The 27,169-nt window shown below is 38.9% G+C and overlaps 1 protein-coding gene and 1 pseudogene across 3 annotated transcripts in view; one reads left to right on the top strand and one right to left on the bottom strand.

Annotated features, from left to right (window-relative positions):
• CD109 (CD109 molecule) overlaps positions 1-27,169 on the bottom strand; it is a 133,770-nt gene that overhangs the window by 87,658 nt on the left and 18,943 nt on the right. For 2 of the 3 annotated variants that reach the window (XM_004390151.1, XM_023725111.1), the window contains exons 3-7: positions 22,044-22,072; positions 15,940-16,170; positions 7,841-7,966; positions 7,190-7,211; positions 4,566-4,575 (exon numbers count right to left, since the gene is read on the bottom strand). In XM_004390151.1, coding sequence (XP_004390208.1) covers positions 4,566-4,575; positions 7,190-7,211; positions 7,841-7,966; positions 15,940-16,170; positions 22,044-22,072 — 418 coding nt within the window. The remainder of the gene's footprint in view (positions 1-4,565; positions 4,576-7,189; positions 7,212-7,840; positions 7,967-15,939; positions 16,171-22,043; positions 22,073-27,169) is intronic. The other variant, XM_004390152.1, reaches the window with a different exon arrangement.
• Positions 13,804-14,429, top strand: LOC105756947 (EP300-interacting inhibitor of differentiation 1-like; annotated as a pseudogene).

The raw sequence follows: 27,169 nt of genomic DNA, 5'->3' as shown, positions 1-27,169 counted from the left end.
CCAAAAAAAAAGGTTGAGAAGTTAGAGGGTTGACATGTTGTGGGGTTGTTAACCAATGTCATAAAACAGTACGTGTACTACTGTTTCATGAGAAACTTACTTGTTCTGTAAGCCTTCACCTGAAGTACAAAAAAAATTTAAAAAAAAAATTAAGCATCCTATAGAACTATACAGACACATCACACCCATGTCAAATTCCTGTTTTTTGTTTTACTGTAATAAGGTAAAATGTAACCATTGGAGGAAACTACATAAAGGGTACATGAGAACTATCTGCACTGTCTTTGCAACTTCCTGTGAATCAATAATTATTTCAAAATTTTAAGTTTGTTTTTTAATTAAGCTTCTTATACTTCATCATATCACCAAGGTTGTACAGTCAGCCAGGTGACAACAAGACAATCCTTAATAATATGTTAGATATTAACATGTTTCCCCTACCAGGTAACCTATATGCTGTAACACAAGTCTCCTGGACACAATTCCTTAATCTAAAGGCCTGGCTTTGTGGTCAGAATCTGAGACGCCTCAGGGAACTATCCAACGTGTGAAGGTGTTGGCCATGTGGCACCTTCCAATCACATTACAGAAGTAGGCATCTTCTCTACCAACATATACAGCAAGTCCTGTTGACATCTAAATTCAACCTAACAGGGTAACCATTTTAAAACAGCAATTGCTGTGCATATTAAATAATCTCATACAGAACTGAAAGCATTGGGAAATCTGATTCTAGTCCCAACCCAACTATAACACACCGTGAGCCTAACCAGGTCACATTACTTTTTCCAATTTCTTCCTCCACAAAATGAGGAAATGGATCTAAGTTACCTCTAAGCTCCATTCCAGCACTGAAACCCTATGATATGTACTGGTAGTTTCATCGAATATTGTCATAAAGATTTGCCATTACACTAATGAGCAGGACATACTAAAGTCTGACCCCCATGTTTTTTGACTGGTACTCAAAAAAATGTATCCTGATAGTAGGGTAAGAGACACCTGAAAGGAGGGGTATTCCTAGGGTAGCTTCTGGAGTAAGAGAACAAGACAAAGCACCTCTCACATTAATTTGCTTGGGGTCCAGAAATTAAAATGTTTATCCCTAAGGTACTGACAATAGCAGACCAAATGACTCAATAAAAATCACAGAAATAATATGACCCAAAAGATTTGAGTACATTTTAAATGTCTATAACCCAAAAACCAAACCCACTGCTGTTGAGTCAATTCTGACTCATAGCAACCCTACAGAACAGAGTAGAATTGTCCCATAGGGTTTCCAAGGCTGTAATCTTTATGGAAGCGCACTGCCAAATCTTTCTCCTCACAGAGCAGCTGGTGGATTCAAACAGCCAACCTTTTGGTTAACAGCTGAGTGCTTAACCACTGTGCCACCAGAGCTCCTTATATTTCTATAAGAAGGTAGGATATTTGGTTCTTGACTGAACTCTTTTTTTTTAATTTTCAAAATAAGAAAATCCAGAACCCTTAATCCATAGGTCCTATTTTCTATTGGCTCAGACGTTCATTAAATACAGAAGCCACCTATATTCTCAAAATTAAAACATATAAGCCTATTCTTATATAGTATCATATAGAATTGGACTGTAAGTCAAAGAACATCACAAAGAATACAATAATAATCAGTAGGAATAGTCTAAGAGAAACTGTTCATTCACTCCATTCATTCATTCTTTCACTCCACAAGCATGAATGAGTTCCTAAAACAGGTCAGATACTACATTAGACACCCAAAAATACAAAAAGTGATAAAATACAAGTCCTGTCTTCAAGGAGCACACTGTCTAATAAATGAGGCGATCATACTTCTAAAAACTACACCAATCAATAAGTGCTGTGGTAGAGGTGTGTATATGGTCTCATGGAAAGGTGGAGAAGGGAGTGCTGAAAGTTGCCACTTGGCCCTCTGAGGAATCAAAATTCTAAAACCTATTCCTCTTTCCTTTTATCACTGCACAGGGAATTGGGAACTTCAGGTCCTTCATGAAAAAAGCAGTTTTGTTTTAAGCATAGGCTAACAAAAGTATTCTGGAAGCCACATCCACATTCCAGAGAGGAAACCACTGTTTTCTGACCTGTCGCAGTTTGCTCCATGCTTTCTGTTAAGCTGTCATCACAAGCCAGGAGGGGTGCTTACCAGATGCTACTTGTAGAACACTTCAGGGACAAGAACTGTCCAAACAAAGACGTGCTCTTTTGCAAAAGACAAACGGCTCCAGACAAACCTGACAGCAGAAGCAAGCTGACCCAGGAAACAGCTGGGCAGCAAGACAAGAAAAGATAATGGTTCTGCAAGACTATGAAAAGCAGTGAGGTATTGGCAACCCTTACCGAAACTTTCTAGAATAACTAACTCAAGAGAAAGTAGATGTAACTTTTATAAAACAAAGGAAAAATTCAGTGCAGATTGCTTCTAAATTACATAATAATCTGACACCCACAATATATTATACAGGGCTCAAAAAAAAGAGATTTCAAGTTTTAAGCATTTTGAGTTTTCTACATTCAATTTCTTGTCCCCTAATCCCAAACATTGACTAAAGACTGAGACAAGGGCTGAGAAACTGCAATCTATTAGAGCCAGAAGAGACTACAGAGGTTATCTAGCTCGGTGGTTTCCAGACTGGCTGTGCATCTCAATCATCAGAGAAGCTGTTGTAAGAATACAGACTGTCTCCAAAACTCTGATTTAGTAAGTCCAGGATGGAGCCAGAAGGCTCTAATGAGACAGTCACCAGAGAGATGAAGTCAGTATCCCAGGAAGTTCAAAAGAACTGCTAGGGAGTTCAAAGAATAACTCAGGTGGCCTCTCTAAATCCTGTGCCTTTTCCACTACCCAACACTGACTCACAATGGAACAGATCGAAATTAAAGATGCCTGACTATGGGCATAAATCAGTGTGGTCTCACAATGTGGTCCACAAAACAAATAGAATCTCCTACAGTGTTTATTTAAAATACAAACCCCTAGGTCCACTGCCAGAATTACTGAATCACAATCTCTCGGAGCGAGGCCTGGACTCTGCATCTTTCACGAGCTCCCCAGTCAGTAGGTCCTCTTAGGCACACTGATGTTTGAGAACCACTGGTACGGGCTAGCAGGCCAAAGTCTCAGGGGATCCTTGTGGGAAACTCAGCTGCATGAGTCGCTCTGGAAGGGAAGACAGGCTCCCATCTGACACTTAGGAAAGGGGGCACAGGGCCACAGTAATCGAGTGAACAGGAGCCTCTCAGTGAATCGGAATTTTCTTTGGGTTCTCAAAGGAACTGAGCAACAGTGCTTGGGTCAGCCAGTGGCCAGGGTCTCTGGGCAATGATCTGCCCAAAGTGAAGAGGGCAGGAAGAGAGCCAGTGTGGCCAGATCCCTCCTGGTTGGCAGGAGCCTGCTTCTCAGATGCCAGCGTTACCCTTTCTTTTAAAGAACCTCTAAAATTGCCTTCCAGTAACCTGGAATACATTTAAAAAATCACAGCTGCAAAAAGCACTTGCAACCATTTGGGAGAGCTCATTAATACCAGTCAAGAGACAGATACCTAAAGTAAGTGCCTAGAGAAGTACTGTAAAAAATGAAAATACAAGAAGCAACGTTTCACTTAAAAACAAGTTATGTTTCCAAGGTTTATTTGTAAGTTGATTATCAAATCAAGGAGCATTGCTCCACTTAACCCATAATGTACGTGAAGTATAGCCACCTTGTGAAACACACTTCTGTGGCGAGCTCTCACACCTAAAAATAAACCTCTTCCTTGTAAGGAGAGAAGGTGCTGGGTACTCCAGGAAGCTAAGAAAGAAATGATGGAAAAGCGGTGGGCCAAGTGTGGGAGAGAGAATAGATAGTGGTTCTTCTCAAGAGAAGAAGTGCAATCCCCAAAGCAGCAAAGAATTGCTCACATTCAAGGCAGGCAAACTGAGTATATGCATAAGTAGCAAAAAATAAAAATAAAAGTCAGCATTCTTACTAAATTTTACTAATTTTAACAGGTTTTATAAAATAATGATCATGAAGAGTTGCTCTGCAATCTAATTAAACTAGCATTATAAAAAATGTATCTCTATGAATATAGAGAGAACTTACTACGTCTCACCAGCATATACTGTACAATGAAGGAGATTAAAAAAATAAGGAAAACATAAAAATTTTACTAGGTCAAAATAATTACTCATAATCTATCATTAAAAATTCTGAAGGTGAAAAGCAATACCTGAAGTTCAAAAGCAATTTAAGTAATCCACAAAGGATAACAAATGACTTGTTTATTTTTATTCTACAAACATATTACAGTTAGAGAAACGTCAAGGAGCCCAACCAGTGTGTTTCATCTAAGCGACTGCTTTCCCTGACCTAGTGCAAAGGATGACTAAAGAATGCCACTTCCTGATCATCTGCAGGTTCACTACAAATCAAAGCACTGATCAGTCTTGTATTTTTTAAATACACTGCCCTTCAGTAATACTAAGATTATTCCATATTTTTTCTAGAGACAAAATGGGATTTCAAAACACTCTTCTGAAAATAAAATTTTCCCCTCCCTGAATTTTACACTGAGAATGCTCACCAACTTAAAAAAATAAAAATACAGTCTGTAGTGGTGGACTATTTAAAGAATAAATATATTTCCCTCACAGTCATTTTTCACTGCTGAAAGAATAGGAGTTTAATAATAAACAATATTTGGTCCTTTAATGCTGTGCAGGAGTCAAAGGAAGATGAAAACTAGAGACCTAGCCTGGTCCAGGTTTGCTCTTACAGCATTTCTTTGATTATACTGACCCCTGGTGGCCCTTGAAGGTTTTCTTTTTTTTTTTTTAATGAAATGGCTTATTTTTTCTTAGATGTGTGTCCCAAATTAACATTAAACCAAAAAACAAACCCTTGCCCTTGAGTCAATTCCGACTCATAGCAACCTTACAGGACAAAGTAGAACTGCCCCACAGGGTTTCGAAGGAGAAGCTGGTGGATTCGAACTGCCCACCTTTTGGTTAGCAGCCCAGCACTTAACCACTATGCCACCAGGGCTCCAAATTAACATTTATATCACCAATAATAAGTTACTGGTCAATATGCTTGTTTTCGAAAGGATAATGATGCTTTACAGAATGTGGCAAAGGGTAAAATTATATTTAGCTCCAGACAAATGACCATTACATAGCTTTCATACATTTATGTAACAAATACTGGCTTCTGCTCTATTTGCAAAGCACTGCCATATGTCCAGAGCCCCGGTGGCGCAGTGGTTAAGTGTTTGGCTGCTAACCAAAAGGTCAGCAGTTTGAATCCACCAGCTGCTCCTGGGAAACTCTACGTGACAGTTCTACTCCGCCCTATAGTGTCACTATGAGTTGGAATCAGCTCGACAGCAATGGGTTTTTGGTGATATGTCCTGGGGATACATGAGTAAACAACACAAAACAGTCACTGCAGTCTCCATTATAAATACTACAGTATTTTGGGGTGATCAAAAGTGACGCGGACAAACAAGAAAGGTGCAGAGCGCCATTAGGCCATTTTAGAGGAGGCCCAAAAGGTAAAAAGCAATTAGCTAGAATAACAATAGGTAGAAAAGCATTCCAGGCAGAGAGGACAGCATGTAGGAAGGCTCTGGAATATGAGCGGTAAGTCTGAGAAACTGAAAGGATGTGTCCAAAGCACAGAGTTCAAGGGCGAGAGCAGTACTTGACAAGGCTGAAGAGGTGGACAAGGGCCACATCTTGTGAAAGTTTTTCACATTTTAAGCACCTAAATTTTCTTAAAAGTAGTATCCTTTTTTTTTCCCCCTATTAAAGCAATATGAGACTGGTCAACTTCACAAATCACTACATGAGAAATTCCATAAATCTTTCAAAATCCAATATCACATCTTCCACAAAGTCTTTTTCAACTATTCCATCACCCTCTCTCCTCTAGTACTTATTCTGTTCACCCCACATTAAACAATTAATCTCTCAGAGCCTGACACCCAGCTAAAACTTCCCTCCCTACTCTCATCTAGAAATTAAGTATAAAACACCTATTTTTCAGGACTGTTGCAAGTAAAAAAACAGGTCAAATATCAATACTTTTACCTTATCTGGGGTCTTATGCTAACAAATGATTTTTCCTTCTAATACAGTGGTTCTCAACCAAGGAGAGTGAGGTATTTCCCCCCAGAGGATACTTGGTAATATCTGGAGACATTTTTGGTTGTCACAATTAGGGTAGAGGGGTGGACGCTACTGCACTCAGTGGGTAGAGGCCAAAGATGTTGCTAAATATCCTACAATGCACAGGACAGCCCTCCACAACAAATAATCATCTAGTCCAAAACATTGATAATGACAACAGATAAGTGGTAACTTTGGTGAAGGGTAAGACAGTACACATTACTGGGGAAGTCAGCACAACTTGACCAAGGCAAGGTCATGGAAGCTTCACAGACACATCCAAAGTCCCTGAGGGACCGAAATACTGGGCTGAGGGCATATCTCAGGGCATATCTAGCTCAACTGTCATAACATAGTTTGTAAAGAAAATATTCTACATCCTACTTTGGTGAGTAGGGTCTGGGGTCTTAAAAGCTTGTGAGCGGCCATCTAAGTTACTCCACTGGTCACACCCCATCTGCAGCAAGGGAGAATGAAGAAAACCAAAGACACAAGGGAAAGATTAGTCCAAAGGAGTAATAGGCCACAACTACCACAGCCTCCACCAGACTGAGTTCAGCACAACTAGATGGTGCCCAGCCACCACCACTGACTGCTCCGACAGGGATCACAATAGAGGGTCGCGGACAGAGTTGGAGAAAAACGTAGAACAAAACTCTAACTCACAAAAAAAGACCAGACTTACTGGTCTGACAGACACTAGAGGAACCCCGAGAGTATGGCCCCCAGAACCCTCTTAACTCAGTACTGAAGTCACTCCTGAGGTTCACCCGTCAGCCAAAGATTAGACAGGTCCATAAAACAAAACAAGACTAAACAGGCACATAAGCTCAGGGGCAAGGACAAGAAGGTAGGAGGGGACAAGAAAGCTGGTAACAGGGAACCTAAAGTCAAGACGGGGAGAGTGTTGACACATTGTGGGGTTGGCAAGCAATGTCAAAAAACAATATGTGTATTAACTGTTTACTGAGAAACTAATTTGCTCTGTAAACCTTCATCTAAATCACAATTAAAAAAAAAAAACATTGATAGTAAGAAGTCCTGTTCTAATAGAATTCTCTTTTAAAGCTCTTATTTGTGAATTATACTCATCTTAATAAATTACAAAGAAAATGAGATGCACAGGAGAAAACCTGAGGCACAAAGAGAAATACAGCATTTCACTGTCCTTTCTCTATTAGATCTCAGAGTTACATGAGTTGGCAGCAAATAAAGGAAGTAGGCAGGGGAGTCAGAGAGAGAAAGATTGAGAAACGGAAGGCTGATGTGGCTATTCAAAGTCACTGTTTATTAAAGCAAAGACAAAGTATGTTAGTCCAATTACTCATCAAGAGTCATTCTGAGACATAAAATTTGCCAAAGAATAGCTGTATATTCATTACTTAGTTTTAAAATACTCAATGCATGCAATACACTTTTTAAAACATTTAATTTTATACTAAAATGTCAAAACAGATTAACCTTCAAACATTATATTATAGAAAAAGACAATGATTAAAACTTTGTTATAATGAAGGCTAAATCTACAGTAAATTAAAAATAAAGCACTTAAATTATCTAGATGTTCATATTTTATTAATTTTTTTCTGTTCATTGAATAGATAACTGTAGATATTTCCCCACTTGAATTACTGAAATCATTTTAGCATTACCAAAAAAAAATATTGGTACTCACATTCACTTGAACTTGAATGGACCAGTCACCAAGTATTGGATGTGAAGATAACTGAAAAGTTTTGGAAACAACTCCAAGATTATTCTGTTCTGACAGCCACTGTTGGATCATATTTGATTTGGGGTCCTAAAATGAAAACCATACACATTAATTATATAAAGGTTGCCCATGTATATATGTATCCTATCTAGTTATGACTGATGCCTTGAAGCACCCCCAGGCATGTCTAGAACTTCCCCCAAAATATGGCACAAAGATAGTTTTTGGAAGATGTCGGGACTATACTGCCAATGAAGACAAATCAAAATTTCTTATTTTCTCATATTTCTCTCAGCAACATCTTGATTCTGCTCCACCTTATAATTCCTGGCACCATATTTCCTGCTACGTGAAACACTAGAACAGGTACATCACTAAACCTGTGTTGCTGTTTTGAGAAGAAAATTCCACTGTAATGGTAATAGGCCCCATTCATTAAAGGCCACTGTGTGCTGGGCACTCTGCCCCATTCATTAAAGGCCACTATGTGCTGGGCACTCTGCCCATTCATTAAAGGCCACTATGTGCTGGGCATTCTGCATTATCGTGAGTCACTACAATTCTCCTTCAGGGTAGGATTATCCTCCTTTTGTAGCTGAGAAAACTGAGGCCTGGAGAGGTTTTAGGTAAGCGCTCAGTAACCGTAAGTGACTGACACTGCCCAACATTACAGTACCAATACGTGATAAAATTCAGAATGCAAACCTATATCTGTCTTTTAACTCAACAAACGTATATCGGAGAGATGTTTAACCAAGGCGGTACAAGAAAAATATTTCAGTCTTCCTATAGTCTCCCAGACAATGACCCCTTCATGCAATGGTCATCTAAGCCAAACCAGCAGTCATCCCACATTCCTCTCTCACATTCTGGCCCTGTCAACTCTCTCTTTAATATCTCTCCAATTGGTCTCATTTCCATCCTCACCGCTACCATCCTCTTTTTGAACTATTGCAATTAATCTCTCTCCTCCAGTCTTGCCCCCTATGATACAACTTCCCCACTGCAAACAGTGTTATCCATCTAAAACACAAAGCTGTGTATGAGGTAAAGTATTTAAAATACTTGGCACAGTTCCTGTTATATAATAAGCAGTGAATAAACATTGGCTATGATCATTATACAAGATCACTAGATAATGCTAGCTTTTGTTTGCCTACAGAATAAAGTCTACACTCCTTTTTATGGTTTACAAGGTCCTTAGTAATCTGACTCCATCTACATTTCTAGGCTCATCATTCTCCAAACATACAGATTTGTCTGCAGTTCACCCAAAAAAAAAACCATGCATCTGTAATTGCTGCATGAAATACTCTTCTTTCCTTGTCCAACCAGTGAACTAAGCTCCAGCTTCTTGGCTTCTGTACATGTCTTCAACAGGCAGAGATGACCAGCCTCTGGAGAGCCCCTAGTATACCTGGAGCTTGCCTCTCTTGGTAACTACAACTGTTTAAGACATTCATTGGTTATGTGGTCTTTATTGCCACTACTATGTGAACTCCTGAGATCAGAGATTGAATACTTTCCCTTGTTCTTATTCTCCATTTTTGGCCAGAGGTAGTGAGTTGGCTCAGTTAATAGAAGCCAGGAGAAACCTCCCTCCCGATGTAGGGGAGAAAGTGAAAGTTAGGGATGAGCACAATGCTGAGAACTGAGTAGGGAGTAGTCTAGAAAGCCAGAAACTAACTGTTAAAATCAAAGACTATCACCAAGTCAAAAATAAGGAGGTCACTGCTGGCAAACTCCTAGGACAGTGTCATGGATAGAATTGTGTCCCCAAAAAATATCTGTTACCTTGGCTAGGTCACAATTCCCAGTACTGTACAATTGTCTACCATTTTATCATCTGATGTGATTTCCCTGTGTGTTGTAAATGCTATCATTATGATGTAATAAGATGGATTAGAGGCAGTTATATTGATGAGGTCTATAAGATTAGATAGTGTCTTAAGCCAATCTCTTTTGAGACATAAAAGAGAGAAGCAAGTAGAGAGACATAGGAACCTCATACCACCAAGAAAGCAGTTCTGGGGGCAGAGCACATCCTCTGGACCTGAGGTTCCTGCACTGAGATGCTCCCAGACCAAGGGAAGACTGATGCATCACAAGGACCTTCCTCCAGAGTTGAGAGAGAGAGAAAGCCTTCTCCTGGAGCTCGTGCCCTGAATTTGGACTTGTAGCCTACTAGACTGTGAGAAAATAAATTTCTCTTCATTAAAGCCATCCACTAGTGGTATTTCTGTTACAGCAGCACTAGGTAACCAAGACAGACAGGCATGGTAACCAGCAGTTGGCGCTGCTGTGCCTGCCACAGCAGGAAGCATGGGAGGACTGTGGAGTTTAGAGGCTTGGGAACAAAGAAAGAAATACAAATAGCTAATAAACATATAAAATGTTCAGTCTATCTAGAAATTAAGGAAATGCAAATTAAAACAATGATACATCATTTTTCTTCTGTTAGAACGACCAAGATTTAAAAAAATAATAATAACAATTACTGGTGTTACCTAAAGTGTAGGGAAAGTGTTCACATTCTCCTGCTGTATTATTGTCGTGTACATTTGTCACAGATGGTAGCATGTCGCTAAGAATGAAGGAAGTCATCAAATGAAATCTTTGATGACTTTGCACTTGGGGGATCTGGAGGGTTGAAATAATCCTTCTGGTTTCCCAAGCCTGTCTTGGACCGAGGCCTAACCACCACCAGTAAGAAAGACACAGTATGCAGAAACACCAGAAATCTTTACAAGCATGCTCAGGATTTGAATGGGCCATGCAGCATCACAGCAGAGCCCAGCATTTGCATGTGGTCATCTCTTGCTGGGATGCACATAGGACAGATACATACAATGTGAATGATGCCTCCTGTCACAGCCGCAACAGTGGCATGCAGAAGATGCTGGAATAGTGGCCCCTCCTGCCCCTTGAATCACTTCTGGATGGCTCTGGATCTCTCTCAGGTGCTTCAACACAGCACAGGGCCTGCTACCTGTGCCAGACTTTCTTAAGCAGTAAATTCCCTGGCTACAAGACTGTCTGCAAGAAGTATTTCTGCCACTCTCTGAAGTCATGGATTTTGTGCAAGGTGTCTGCTCTGTAAGTGGATTCGAAGAAGTCAGATCACTTAAATAAGGTGGCTCCCTCACCTGGCCAGGGTTAAGGTTCTGGGTTAGCCTTTGCCACTCCCAGCCAGAATGGTTAGGACACAATCACAGGTTATAACCCCAGGCCAATAACAAACACCCTGCTCCCACACAAGGTTGCTCATCTCTACCAGGAGCAATTTCTTAAATAAGACAGGTCAAGGTAGAAGCCAGTCATGCTGGCTACCATCACAATGTCAGAGGCACTTATTTCCATAGTGTTTGACCAGATTGGCTGGAAAAGGCCAGAATTAGAGCAGAGGCAGGCCATGTTTTCCACTGCTGGAAGGCCTCGGAAACCCCCTTATTTCCTGAGGTCAGTTATTGGGACACCCAAAATGAATAATACCCAATGATATCCTCAAGAAACAATGAACATCCCTGAATAGAATGGTCAACAGCTTAGCTACATCTGACAGACATTATTGCCTGGACAGGATGGTACCAAAAAGTTGGCGTCCTAGCTCTCAGATGCATTTCTTCACATTAGCCTGCAGGTGGTGCCGCACTTGGGTGTACAACTTTGTCCCAGTCAGGGGTGCTATTTAGGCTAAGTTTCACTTTTTTCTGTGAAGTTTTGCAATAAATCTATTATTCCACACTAAAAGATGTAGAAAACATCAAAGTCTAGTGAACTATTTTCAGATGGAAGCGTATCAGACATGAGGCACGTGCATCAGTGCTGCAACCTGGCCTCTGCAAGTTACATGGAGGGAAGGACTTAGCTGTAGACCCGAGTTCATATTCAAGTCTCACTGCCTAAGTGAGAGAGCCGAACATTGCTACCCCACATTCCTTGTTCCCAAACACTCAGCGTTCCTGTGGAAAATCTCAACTCTCCTCCCCTGGCCAAGATAAAGGTCTCTCTGAGCACTTCAGGGAAGACTGATTGTGGCAAACAAAGTCCAAAGCTGGAGAAAACCAAGCCAACTGACTGCGTTCAAGTCAATTGTGACTCATAGTAACCCTATTGGACAGAGTCGAACTGCGCCATAGAGTTTCCAAGGAGCGCCTTGTGAATTCTAACCGCCTACCTTTTGGTTAGCAACCATAGCTCTTAACAACTACGCCACCAGGGTTTCCCAAAGAATCTACAAATCAAAGGTTTCAAAGACAGATACTAGAGTAGAATAGAAAGGCAAAACTAAAGAATACACAGACCAGCTATCCAGAGTCAGCAGGGTTCCAAAAAACCCATTGCTGTTGAGTTGATTCCAATTCATAGCGATCCTACAGGACAGAGTAGAACTGCCCGGTAGTTTCAAAGGAGCAGCTGGTGGATTCAAACTGCCGGCCTTTTGGTTAGCAATCGAGATCTTAACCACAGCGTCACTCAGTCTCCTCAGCAAGGTTAGTTCTGGGTTAATGCCTGGAACAGGCAATTTATCCTTTGGAGATTCTTATTTGCCTGAGGCAGAAGGAGGCAGATTGAACATAAAAGGCCAGAGACTGGCAGATGTTTACTTCTAAATCCTCTGTTTTATGCACAGTTTGTAGCATATAGTAACTGTTCAGAGTATGTGGGTAAAGGATGAAGGATAACATGAATGGAGTCACTTCAACTCTGCTCAGAGAACATCATGTATTTAGAAATTCTATTCACTATGTCAGCTGCTCTATAAACATCTCAATGCATAGCAAAAGCAGAAAATCACAGAGCTGCAAACTTTGAAATAATACTAGTTCAATTGAAGAAATACACATTGAGCGCCATGCTAAATAAACAACGTGGTGTTTGCTACAAACACGTTTGTTTAAGGTTATATGTGTACATGCTTACTTGTTTGGTTTTCTTTTTAATTTATAACAACAAAGAATCTAAAAATCATAGAAAGATACTGAACTAAACAGCTTGAATTCACTTTCCGTACTATATTATTCATCAGAACATTTATAGTACCAACCATCTTGGGACCAGGGGGTTTACTAGAAACTGGGACTTTCAGTTTTAAAACCAGAAGAATCTCAGGCAAACTGGGATGAGTCGGTCACCCACATCTAGAACTGTCCTCAGTTTAACTGCAGAAAACCAGGCCCAGATAGATCCCAGTTGTCTTCAACTTGATTCTCAAAAGAAAGCACTTAGCCTGCTAACCATGCTGCCTCCAGATCATAGGAGTATTGAAGCAGCACAGGCCAAATGGCCACCTGACAAAAGCGCTTCCTATACTACTAATAGTAGTAGCTAATGATTAATGAGCATGTACTATGTGTCAGGCACGGTTCTAAGTGCTCTACTTAAATCATCTCACTTAATCCTCACATAGTTTTTGTGAGGATTATTATTAACATGTTCATAGGTAAGGAAAATGAGGCTCAGGGAGATTAATTTTCCTGAGATCACACAGCTAGAATCTATTCTTTTCGGAGCACACAGAGTGATTCTTTTAAAAATGTTAAGTCAGATCATGTCATGCCTCTCCTCAGAATTCTCCAATGACTTCTCATTTCACTCAGAGTAAAATCCAAAGTCCTTATCATGGTTTACAAGGCCCTGTATAGACTGCCCCTCAGACCACATCCCTGAGCTTCTAATATTTGTTCCCTCAATCCCTGGGCTTCAAGGGAACTGGCCAGCTTGTTGTTCTTCAATGCACCAAACAAGCTCCCACCTTAGAGCCTTTGCACATGCTGTTCCCTCTGTTTGTATGGTCTCATTCTTTTATTTCGTTTAGGTCTCTGCTCAAATAAGTCTTCCCTGACAACTCTATAGAAAACAGCAAGCACAGGTATTTCTGATCTTGCTGAAAATGCTTTGCAAGCATTTGAGAAGCTTGAACCGTATCCAAAATGTCCGAGCTGTCCAAACTGTATGACGAGAGCAATGACCTGCAAATGGATGTGATGCCTGGCAAGAATGACCTTCTGCAGAAGGAGGTAGGCAGTGGAAACGGGGAGCTATCCCCGCGCCCCTCCCACAGTGGGGACCCCTGCCACAGCTCAAGGAGGAAGGAGCAATGAAGGAGGAGGTCAAGCCAATGGCGGAGGGCAGGAGGCCTTGATAATGGGCCCAGCAGTGGGAGCATCCAAGCCAGGATGCAGTCCCAGACTTTGAAAGCAAGGACAAGGGCAAGGAATTAGATGGCTGGGAGGATGACTACGACTACCTGGAAGAGGAGCAGCTTGGTGGTGCAGCCCTTGAAGAAGCCAACAAGATGTTTCTGAGAACATCCAGAGCAAGAGAACCAGTTCAAGATGGCGGGTTTCAGATGCATTATGAGAAAACCCCATTTGATCAGTTAGCTTTTATAACGGAGCTTTTTTCATTTACGGTTGTCAATCGTCTGACCGAAGAACTCGACTGTGATGAGATTATTGATAGAGTGCAGGTAAATGCTGTTAAGAGAGGAGGAGACTACTTAAGGAGAGACCCAAAATTCCATTATTTTGGGGTTCACTCAAAATAGTTTTGTGGCAATGAAAAACTTGATCTTCAAAAAAAATTGTATGTTTTTCAGAATAGAATAGGACAATAACTGCACAGTTGTGAAAAAGGAAGAGAATCGTTAAGAAAGAAAAAGAATCTTAGGACTGTTGGAATCTGTTTTCAAGAATGTCCTGAAACACCCCTGCCTTTCACTTTGTTATTGATCCAGATTATTTTCCTTGCATTGGGGAAAATATCTTTCATATCCACATCACTGAGAGGGATGGTTTTGCAAGAACAAGGCATGACCATGACAAACTACCCGTAAAACAGCCCACTGATATTAACTATATGATGAGAAAAAATAACCAAAATACCCAACTTAGGACACAATATGTCTTTGAATTATTTGGACTGGAAACCTATTTAGAAAACTTAGAAAAATTCAACTTTGTTATCTATTCAAGTCATAGTTATCAAAGGCTAAATTGTTAGTGTAACATAGAGTTTTCTTCAGTATCCTAAAAGGATGAACAAACCCCAAAAGAAGCCTATGTCACATGCACTATATCTTTAAATGTGTTTTCAAGAGTCTCTTATATTTTGTTTTTATATGTATCTTGATCATTTAGAAAGCTACTACGATCTATAATTCAAGAAAATTCATGTCATGACCATTTCAAAAAGTCAAAAATTAAGACCTCCTTAATTAAAAATTTTAGACATTTTTATGTATGTGAAAGTACAAAGAAAACAATTTCTAACACCCTTATACAGTAGGAAAAATTTGTTTTGCTCCTTCTCTGTTTTTCACTTAATTTGACAGGCAAAAGAGTTCAGCTGAACTAAAGTTCTAAGAACTATGATAATAATTAAAGTTGTTATAAGAATGGTTAGTGAAAATTGTTGTGTAAAAGGAAAGCTGTACATCTAAAAGAGACTATGAACAATTATGCTATCAACCTTTTAAAAGTTTAAACCTGCCCAGAAATCCTCTTCAGTCTCTGAAGTTTCCGTCTCCTTCTCTAATTAAGTTTGTTATTTGTTATACACTAGCATTCAAGATAATAAAATTTCTTGTTCTGTGTAAAAAAAAAAAAGAAAAAAGCAAGCGCAAACTCTCACACACACACAAATATATACACATCTGTACTTTTATCTCACTTTTATATATATATAGTGTGTGTGTTTATTTATTGTCTGTCTCCCCCTACTCACAGAAATAAAAGCTTGATGTGAGCAGGGACTTAATCTGTTCTGTTCACTGCCCCATCCCCAGTGTCTGGACCATAGAAATTCAGTAAACATTCGGCAAATGAATAACTCAATGAAGACTTCAGGACTGGAATGCAAGCAAGCCAACTTTGGAGCCCAAGCTCCTTTCTACCATACTCTACCTCCTCCCTTCCTAGAGAGGATTCCCATGTGGGGAGGGAAGCTTAGTTTAGGTGAGTTCTAAGATATTCCAGTGTCAATAATATAAGCGAGCTTCCACGAGAGCTCCAGTAACATAGCTTGAACTCCTTGCTTTGTTTCCATCCAGAACTTACCTTAATTACAATGCTTAAAGAAGTTTTGTAAGGCTTGAAATCTGAGAATAGTGTAATAATACGAAACTTCACTTCTTGCTTTGGCTTGTATAGGGGCTTGTCTGTTTGAATGAAGACAGACATTCTCTTGGTCTCAAATGACAGGAGTGTGCTATTAGAGAATAAAATCTCATCCTCGGCACGACCCGTTACACGTAGCTCGTAAATCTCATTTGCACTGTTCAGAGGTAGCTGGGGGGAAAAAAGATCAGACATATCAAAGTCTCATTACTTTACCTCAAAAATGTTTTAGTTATAAGTTAGAATAGAAAACCTGAATACAGAGTATTATCAAAAGTAATTACAATGTTGAAAATTTTGCTACTCCTAGGTAATTCCAAAGTTTAACAATTGGTTTTTTCTTGTTTAACATACCGTAGTTTGCTCTCCCATTAAATCTCAACGTTCCTGGAACACAGGACACACACCCCACAGCGCTCTCTCAGCAGCAGTTACATTGCCATTTCTTATTTCAAGTGCAAATTCTTCCTCACTAACAGTTACTGTGGGTCAGTATATAAATAAATACTTCTTTTCCATGCCTCAGCTTATTTGAGGCGATCGGTGAAAGGCACATTTCCACAGGATTTGTTTTCTTCCTATATTTTCTCAAGCTCTTTTCTCACTAAGATGCTCTCTCTTCTTGCAACTCACTTAGCCTGTGTCATAGTTTTGGTAAGGACGGTGCTGCTACTTATACTACTGCTATTAACAATAGAATTCCTACCTTCTACCATTAATAGGACTAGAAACCTATTAAAAGGACTAGAAGTTTACATGTGCTATATCATTTTACCCTTCAGGTGGGTGCTCTTACTAACACCAATTTACAGATAAGGAAGCATGGGCTTAGAGGAGTTAATGGAGTTGCCCCAGGTCACTAGCTGAGATTCAAACGCAAGACCTACTATATTGTTCTAATAAAAGTCCTGATGTGGTGGTTTTAAAATACGTCCACAAATTCTCTGACCCTCCTCTGTTCAAAAGGTGACTTAGTAACTTGCTGGAGAAAGGTGAAGTTCCCACAGCTGGAGACTGACTGGCAGCAGGACAAGAGTCCGAGAGTCAACAGTATCAAGGGGCTTTGATCAATGAAATATCAACCAACCTCTGAGTTTTGCATCGTTTCTCGGTTATGCTAAAAGTCTATTCTATGTATACATAAAGATAAATATAGGTGAGAGTTCTCTGTCTACAGTACATGAGGAAGGCATGCTCTAAAATGTCCCTGGTGGACAATAAATGGATTACTTATTCTAACTGGGCTGTCTAAACTCATTTCGCCTTTTCTGAAAGATTAATTGCCTTAAAGAAACTAAGTCAATACAGTAGTATTTATCCTAATTTACTTGGTTAATAATTCCATTTACTAAAAATAATGAAGACAAAATTTCAAAATAAACTTCAGAAATTTAAGACAATGGTCTCTATTAAAGATATGTTCAAAATTGTACTTAAACTTCAAAAGTATTTTTGATTCAATAAAATCACACTCGTGCAAACTAAAATGATAAAATTCTTAGAAGAAAAGGCAGGGGCAATGCTGCCAGGTCTAGCTTTTAACAACGGATTATCAAATATAACAATAAATGCACAAATAGCAAAAAACAAGATAAATAAATGGGACCTTATAAAAATTTAAAACTTTTGTTCATCAAAAGACTTTACCAAAAAAGTGAAAAGACAAGCTACTGAATGGGAGAATATCTTCGGAAACCACATATCTGACAAGAATCTAATAACCAAAATATCGATAAAACTTCAACAATTTAACAACAAAAAGACATATAAGCCAATCATAAAATGGGGAAAGGACTTGAAGAGACATTTCACCAAAGAGGACCTTCAAAGGCCACCAAACACATGAAAAGATGTTTGGCATCACTAGCCAACAGAGAGATGCAAATCAAAACCACAATGAAATACCATTTCACTCCCACTAGGATGGCTTGGAAACCCTAGGGGTGTAGTGGTTAAGTGCTACAGCTGCTAACCAAAGGACTGGCAGTTCAAATCCACCATGTGCTCCTTGGAAACTCTATGGGGCAGTTCTACTCTGTCCTGTAGTGTCACTATGAGTCAGAATAGACTCGACAGCAATGGATTTGGTTTGGTAAGATGGCTAAGATTAAAAAAAAAAAAAAAAAGGAAAATAAATGTTGGTGAGGATGTGGGGAAATTGGAACCCCTACCCATCGCTGGTGGGAATGCAAAATGATACAGCTATTGTGGAAAACAGTGTAGTGGTTCCTCAAAAAACTAAAAATAGAAATACTATGACCCAGCAATTCCACTCCTAGGTATATACCCAAAAACTTGAAAGCAGAGACTCAAACAGAGACTTGTACAGCAATGTTCATTACAGCACCATTCACAATAGACGAAAGGTGAAAACAACCTAAATGCCCACCAACAGGTGAACAGATAAACAAAATGTGGTACATACATACAATGGAATGCTACTCAGCTAGTAGAAGAAATGAAGTCTTGATACGTGCTACAATATGGATGGAGCTGGAAGACATTATGCTGAGTGAAATAAGTCAATCACAAAAGAATAAATATTATATAACCTCACTTATATAAAAAGACAAGAAAAGGCGAATGTATAGACAAGAAAGTTTATTAGTGGCTACCAGTGACAGGAGGGAGGGTGAAAGTCGGGGTTAACAGTGATGGAAATATCACATTGATATTGCACAGCTGATTATTGTAATTATTGTCAATAAGTTGCACATCTGTAAAAAGCTGAATTGGCAAAAGTTGTGTGATAGATATATTTCCACCCACAACAACAAAGCATAATTACTGAGGCTGTTTATGTACAAACAAAAACCTCACTGGATTTGGTTTCTTGGTTTGGATGTTTAAGGTCATGGTTTCATGGGACAACCCAGTTAACTGGCCTAATAACATGTTTAGTGCTTCTGTTCTGCCACCTAATTTGATGCGTAGTGCCTGGGGTTTTAAAAGCTTGCAAGTGGCCATCCAAGGGACAACAATTGGTCTCTGTTCACCTGGAGCAACAGAAGAAGGAGAGTCAGGAATAGGAGGATATGGAATGTGTAACTAATTGCCTCCATGAACAACTGCCTCTTTTGTCATGAGACCAGAAGAACTGGATGGTGCCTGGCTACCATTACTGAACATTTTGATCAAAGATTCCATAGAAGAATCCTGATCAAAAGGGGGAAAATGTAGAACAGAATTTAAAAGTCTCATGGACTCCAGACTTCTTGGATCCATGAAGGCTGAATGAAACCCTGAAACTACTGCCCTGAAATAATCTTTAAACTTTAAACCAAAAATACCCCCTGCAGTCTTCTTAAAACCAAACAATAGTTTAGCTTAACTAGTAAAAAAAATAAAAGTCTGCTTTAAGCCTTATGCTCTTTTAAGAACTACTTACATGGGATCAAACAGATAATGTCAACTCAAAAAATTAGATAGGAACCTTAGGAGGGGGCAGTAAATTTATGTTAATGGAGGAGAAACAACTCAGAAAAGGAGGGTGAGAATGGTTGCACAACTCGAAAAATGTAATCAATGTCACTAAATGGTATGTTTAGAAAAACGAGACTAATGGGGCACAACAGTCCAGGGACCAGGACTAGAAGGCAGGAGGAGACAGGAAAGCTGGTAATAGCGAACCCAAGGTTGAGACGGGACAGTGTTGACATGTTGTGGGGTTGTTAACCACTGTTATAAAACAATATGTGTACTGTTTGATGAGAAGCTATTTGCTCTATAAACCTTCATCTAAAGTACAATAAAGAAATTTAAAATAAAATAAATGGTATGTGTAGAAATTGTTTTAAAAAACTCTCATTTTAAGTTATATTTATTTATTAGGAGAATAAAATAAAATTTTTCTAGCATATTTTGTACAAAAATACAATATATATTACATATCAATCATACGTTTGTTATTGAAGGCTGATTTTAGTGTATCAAAAGTGGAAACAGTGTATAAACCAGATATTAAAAACTCATTTTTTATGCAACCTTAAAATATTCACATTTTACAGCAAAAATCCACTAGCATCTTAAAAAATAATTTAAACTATTAGATTTATAAAAATCAGAATGCAAGTGCACTCTGAAAGTTGCGTCTATTTTAATTGAAAACTCATAAACATGCAGAACCTTCTATTTCTGCCAAGCATAATCAAGCTTGTCCCAGTCTTTCAAAAGTTGTTTTTCTAAAAAGGCTTATACCCCTAAATATAATCTCTAGTAATGCGTTCAATGAATAACTGCTCTATTTGTCTCAACAGCACCTAACAATAACATACAATAGAAAAAAGCACGTTATCAAAGACCAACATAGGATGTTGAAGTTATCATTTCTTACACTTAAGACTTAAAAGAATTGTAACAGCCAAATTTCTAGCTAATGATAGGACAAATGCTATAAGCCTGGGGCCCTTGTCCTGCCCACATGCTTTCTCCTTTCAGCCTTTACACACTTGTGGCCTATGTGATTGCAGACTCCTTGAGTCCAGACAGTGCTCTAAATTGTGCTCTAAGCTATGATTCATGAACTTAAATTGCACCCTGCTTCTGCTATAGGGCAATTATACTACACAGGACTTTTTGAAAACTTACTATTGAAATACTCTTTTAACAGAGTTATGCATGCAGGCACTGTTGGCCAGCATCTAATGTTCTATCGTCAATCACTAAGGTTAGGGTTTTTTCCCCTACTTTTCCCTGCTTATACCTTTTTTTTAATTCCCATTTTCTATTGGTAGCAACAGTGTATTTCTCAGTAAGGAAAGTATAAACATAATAGGTAAGAAAGATACAGTTATGGAATAGAAGTAGTTTTTATAAAGTACTATTTGAGAGCAGTATATTCTCTAGGAATTCCCCCAAATGAATGTGATTTCTGAATGTGCTTGACAAGTAACCTTCAAGAGGTGATGAGCAAACCAGGCTTAACAGGTAATGCTGATTCTACTTAAGTATATAATGTGTCAGGGCCAAAGTAATTAGTCATCTATTCTCATAAAAGTACATCATCAAATTGCACCTCTGGGTGGATGCTATGGTCTAGTCTATTATACACTAAATTTTCACAGCCTCAAAACAAAACAGAGTGATAACAGTACAGACTTCTAAATCAAAGTGGGAAGTAGGATTAGTTCACACGCAATGTTTAATAATCAAGTTTTCTGACTCTCAACAAAATAACCCCTTTCCACTTCTATAGCAAATTTTACGGTACTTTCACATCTCATTTCACCTCCAGTGTATCCCTAAGAAATAGTGATGGTATGTTTATCCCCTTTTCAAGGGCCAGGACTAGGGTGAGGTGAGCGAAACACCTGCCTAAGGTGCAAATTTAAGGGGAGCTGCCAAAAAATTCAGTAATCAAGATAAATGATGTTTTAATATAATATTTTAACATATCAAAATTAACGCATAAAATTAATTATAAACAAAATATCAAATTTTTCTATAAAGACAGGATCAGTATTACCAATGTTGTCTTTTACCTCAGGCTTCAAGTGGCTCAGCATGACACTGCCCTCTTCAAGGACAAAGAAACTGAGCAACTGAGTATTAATTACATGCTCAAGACCGTAAGGCTGATTAAGGCAGAAGCGGGACCAGCCCGGGTTTCCGTGCTAATAGTCCATGTCAGTTTCCCTCAATGAAGTTCTCTATTCTACAGTGGGAAAACCCCTGCTATGAGTCTGAAGAACCTGGGTGGTGCAAATGGTTAAGTGCTTGACTACTAGCCAGAAAGGTTGAGAGTTTGAACCTACCCAGAGGCACCTTGGAAATCAAGCCTACCAATCTGCTTCTGAAAGGTCACAGCCTTGAAAACCCTACAGAGCAGTTCTACTCTGTACACATGGGGTCACCATGACTCAGAATCCACTTGACAGCAACTAACAATAACAAATCTACCTGAAGTTTAATCTGAAGGCTGAACTAAACTCAAGCCAGACTCAGAAGAAATGTAAATTGACATGAAAGCCAATATAACATTAATTTATTTAGTTCATTGAGGTAATTTATATTTCTGAAACAAATTTTTTAAAACAGATACTTACTGATGGAAGAACAAGTGTCTTGAAAGAGCCTAAAAGGAAAACAGGGGAAATAGAATTGTCATAATTTTAATATAATGGTATAATACAAAACTTGCAAGACTCTGTTAATACTCTTTAGATGTAAATGAACTTACAAACTTATTTGGTCAAACGAAAATAATTTTAGTAAGGCCCAGAACACCCAAGAGATTACATATCCGTGCATCATAGAATTAAAGAAATCTGTGCCGGGCTTAAAAAGAGATCAGTTGGCGAACCCAAAAAAACTCAGTAAGTTCTGCTTCTCTTCCTCCTTTTTTTTTTTTTTTTAATCATTTTTGTTGTCTTTGTTGCTGTTGCTGTTGTTGCTGATTTGAGGTTATACACTGCAGACAGTGGACAGAGGAGCCCTGAGATTTATTTCTTGTGTTCTCATACCCTCATGATAAAGGAAGAAAAGGAAAGCATTAGTCATGTCAGGGGTGGACTGGGACTCAGAAGTGACTGATGAGTATCAGGGTAATGCAGACTCTTTTTCATGTAAAATTTCTAAACATAGGACCGCTAATTTAACTCATGGCGATTTCTCATCAGATCCATTTATTTCAAAGAGAAAAATGGCTACACGCTAAAAATAAACAAATATTTATCCAAAGTTTCCATCTAAGTGATATGAATTCAGAGGTAGTGATAAGCCCTTTGTTCATTTAAGAAATATCTATTAAGGGATTCTCCTGGAATACAGAGTTTCTGGAGCCATAGAGGCTAGGTGAACCCCCAAAACTACTGTCCTGAGATAATCTTTAAACCTTAATCAAAAATATCCCCTTAAGTCTTCTTTAAACCAAACAACAATTTAGCTTTATGAGTAAAGAATGTCTGCCTTGAGCACTGTGCTCTGTTAAGAACTATCTATAAGGGATCAAATTGACAACAGCAACCCAAAAGATTAGACAGGAAAGTTAAGGGGCAGTAAGTTTGTTAATGGGGGAGGAATAATTCAGCAAAGGGGGGTGAGAATGGTTGCACAACTTGAAGAATATAATCAATGTCACTGAATTTTGTACATGTAGAAATTACTGAATTGGTGTATGTTCTACTATGTATATTCTCAATAATAACAACAACAAAATAAAATAAATTTTTAAAAAATATATTTATTAAGGGTATCACAATGAATAAGACATGGTCCCTCTCCTCCTGAAGTCCACGTGGGTTTATCACATGGAAGCAGACAGGCACCAGAGCATGGCACAGTTCAAAGCAGGGGTTAAGAGAGTGGCCACTGAAACCAAACCACATTAGTTCTATACTGATTCAGCCATGTACTAGCTCTGTCATTGAACAAGTTACATGTTTCTCCAGGCTCAATTTTTTCATCCTTACAATGAGGATACTAATAATCATACCAGTTTTGTGGCTGTGAGGAGTAAGTGTATTAATACCTGTAAAGGGTATAGAACAGTGCCTGGCATACAGGAAACACTGGACATAGGTTAGTCATAATAGTACCAGAAAGCATGAAGAGTTATTCTTTGGGGATGTCAGTGTGCCTCTAGAGCAGTTGTCTTCAAATTTTTATGATGGCAAACCCCATCCATAAAAATATTTAATACTCATTATCAATGTCAAATTAGATTTGTAATGTTATCTACATGTACTTTTCCCAACTAAAACATTAAATATTAGAAAAGCTTAATTTCTTAGTTTTGCTCAATAAAAATAATACAAATAAAAGTTAGTATATTTTCTACCAATAACCTTATAAATGGTCTTGCACACTCTCAGATATGTGCACACCCACTGTGAGGACCACTGCCTGAGTGGGCTTCAATACAATGCAAATACGTTTCCAGAAGCAGATAAGCAATTCATCAACATCACTTATCACATAGCACAGGTCAGTTTAGCCAATAACTGTCACCTGGTGCAATGGTTAGTTAACGCACTCAACTGCTAACCAAAATGCTGGAGGTTCAAATCCACTCAGAGGCACCTTGAAAGAAAGGCCAGGCAATCACTCATTGAAAACCCAAAGGAGCACATTTCTACTCTGACATTCATGAGGTCACCGTAAGTCCATTATGACTTGATGGCAACTGGGTGTCGCCACACAAAAAGCAGGACTCTTAAATAAAAGGACACTGGTGCCCTGGTGGAACAGCAGTTAAGCACTTGGATGCTAACTGAAAGGTTAGCAATTCGAACCCACCACCCTCTCTGTGGGAGAAAGATGTGGCAGTCCGCTTCTGGAAAGACTGACAGCCTTGGAAACCTCATAGGGCAATTCTACCCTGTTCTATAGGGTGGCTATGAGTCAGAATCAACTGAACAGCAACAGGTTTGGGTTTTTTGTTTTGTTTTTTGCGGAGGGTGGTTTGGTTTGGACAAAAAATGTTTTAAAGCGGGGGAGAAAGAGGAACAAATAAATAGATAATTATAGTTCAATGTGGAAGGGCTATGAGTGAGGCAGGACAGGGAACACAATGGGGGGACACCCAACCCAGACTACACTGTAATCTGGATCAGGGGAAAGTATCCAGTGAAAATGATGCCAGAGTCTAGGGTTGTAAGATACAGAGGAATTAGCCAGGTGAGGAAGGAGGGGAAGAGTGTCCAGGCAGAGAAGCAGCCAACGCAAAGGAGTCAAAGCCAACGTGAGTCTATCAGATTTGGAAAGTGTAAAGAGCCCAATGAAACAAGACCACAGACAGTGAGAGGGGGCAGGCAGTAACAGATGAGGTTGGGCCTGATGATGAAAAGCCTTTTAGACAGGGGAAGCACTCACCAGGATGGTCCCAGATTATACCTGTTATATCAGCGTCCTGATTTAGCATTTATCTTGGATCCTTTGTTTTGTTTTAGTTTGGTTAGCAAAATATTATTATGGGAAGGGTTTAATTTGCACAAAATTTAGCTTTGAAATTCTTTAATTATGCTTTGGGAATATCTCAACTTGTGATATTCCCACATAGCAGAATTTGTTCTCATTTACCAGGTAACTCATCACACATGGAGAAAGTGTTTGCTCTATTAAAAATATTATGCTCAGACAATTTGAACATTAAAATAAATAACAGCAGTAATCGATTATAACCTACTGAATAAAACAAGATTCTGTGGATTTATGCTGCTATAATAATTAAGTCTAAGGGGAGAAGCAAAAGTTCTTGTTTACAATAGAATACTAACTAATAAAAGTAGAAGGAATTATAGAATTAGAAAAGTTTGCAACCATCATGGTAATAACTGATTCAGACAATAATAATCAATGGATTATAAAACTAGTATGTAAAAGCTGGATGAGTAAGAATTATTAGAAATAATAAACCATTGTTGTTTTAAGATACTAAATTTTGGGGTAGATTATCTCACAACCATAAATAACAAAAACGTATGAAACGAGAAAGATTACCCAGCGAAGCTCTAAAGCTATCCTATATAATAATGTCTAACTACATGTGGCTATTGAAATGTTACTAGCCCGAATTGAAATATGCTGCAATTATGAAGTACACTCCAGATGTCTAAGACTTCAAATTTTGATAAAAAATATAAACTATCTGAGTACTAAGTTTTACAGTATTTACATGCTGAAATTATAATATTGGGCATATATTGGATTAAACAAAATTATTATTAAAATCCATTTTTTAATGTGGCTACTAAACCAAAAAAAACCTGTTGCCATTTTGTCGATTCCAACTCATAGTGACCCTATAGGACAGAGCAGAACTGCCCCATAGTGTATCCAAGGAGCAGCTGGCAGATTCGAACTGCTAACCTTTTGGTTAGGAGCCAAGCTCTTAACCACTGCGCCACTAGGGCTCCTATATGGCTACTAGAAAATTTAAAATTACACATGTCGCTTGCATTATATTTCTACTGGACACAGCACTGCCCAAGAAAATGGAAGACTTATATTTTTGCTTAGAAGCAATAAAATGACCAACAGATTTAACTGCATAATTTCTTTTAACTTTGTGAATAAAATAACATATAATACTTATGGAATTTTTTAAAAGAGATACATACACACACACACACACACACACACACACAAACTCATTTAATGCTCACCACAATCCTATAAAGTATTATTATCCTTGTTTTACAAATGAGAACAATATGTCACAGAGAGGTTAAGTGATTTTCCCAGGGTCACACAGAAAAGAAGTAGTGAAGCCAAGATTCTAACTTAAGCAGCCTGGCTCTCAGGTCCGAGCTCCAAACCCTACCCCATACTACCTCCCAATACAAGAATAAATTTTGAATTTTTGTTCTTTTATTACACATGCTATTTCATTATTGCAAAGTTCCACAGTCTGGACAGCCTCTTTGTGTATGCTGGTATCATCTCTCAATCACAAAGGTTCAAAATCTCAATCATCTTGGACTCCTTTCTCTCCCCAATTCTATGTTAATCAGTCTCTAGAACCTATGGATTCTTCTCCCATAATGTTTCTCCCAACCCTTATAGTTATATGATAAGCAATGCAGTAGCAGTACCCATTGCTGTAGAGTCTAATTCCGACTCCCAGCAACCCTACAGGCAGGGGCAGATGAGCCAGTAAGCATGGTATGCACCATCTTACAGTAAGCAAGGTACGCATGGGTTTAATTGTGCTTGCCTTGTTTATTGAGTAATCTGTCCCTACCTACAGGACAGAGTAGAACTGCCCCATAGGGTTTCCAAGGTTGCAAATCTTTACAGAAGCAAACTGCCACATCTCTCCCGTGCAGGAGCAGTGCTAATTTTAAAAGAATTTCTGTTATTTTATTATTTACATCCTGAGAAAGATATAAAAACTAGAAAGCTTCCCAACTCATGTCAGTTCTTCACGCCACACAGTTCTGATGTGTTTGAAGTTAATTCCAAGATCCTTCAAAGGTAAGTTAAACAATAACCTTATCTGTTGCAGGTTGAGTTCCCTGGAAAGCAGACTGAGGTGGCAATCAAAGTGCAGGAGGTTTATTAGAGAGTGCTTTTGGGACTGATGTCTCTAGAAGGGAAAAGCAGGAAGCAGGACTGGGGAGAGAGAAGTGGGGCTGCAAATACAGGCTCAACAGAGACTTGAGCCGATCAGTGGAAGCTGCCATGATCCTTGAGAGTTGTCCCAAGTTGGGGCGAGGGGGCTGGCCTGTTA

This window comes from Trichechus manatus, unplaced genomic scaffold (assembly GCF_000243295.1).
Source record: "Trichechus manatus latirostris isolate Lorelei unplaced genomic scaffold, TriManLat1.0 scaffold00287, whole genome shotgun sequence".
NCBI classification, from domain to species: domain Eukaryota; kingdom Metazoa; phylum Chordata; class Mammalia; order Sirenia; family Trichechidae; genus Trichechus; species Trichechus manatus.
The sequence above is the reverse complement of the archived record's forward strand: the minus strand, read 5'-3'. Positions and strand labels throughout refer to the sequence as shown.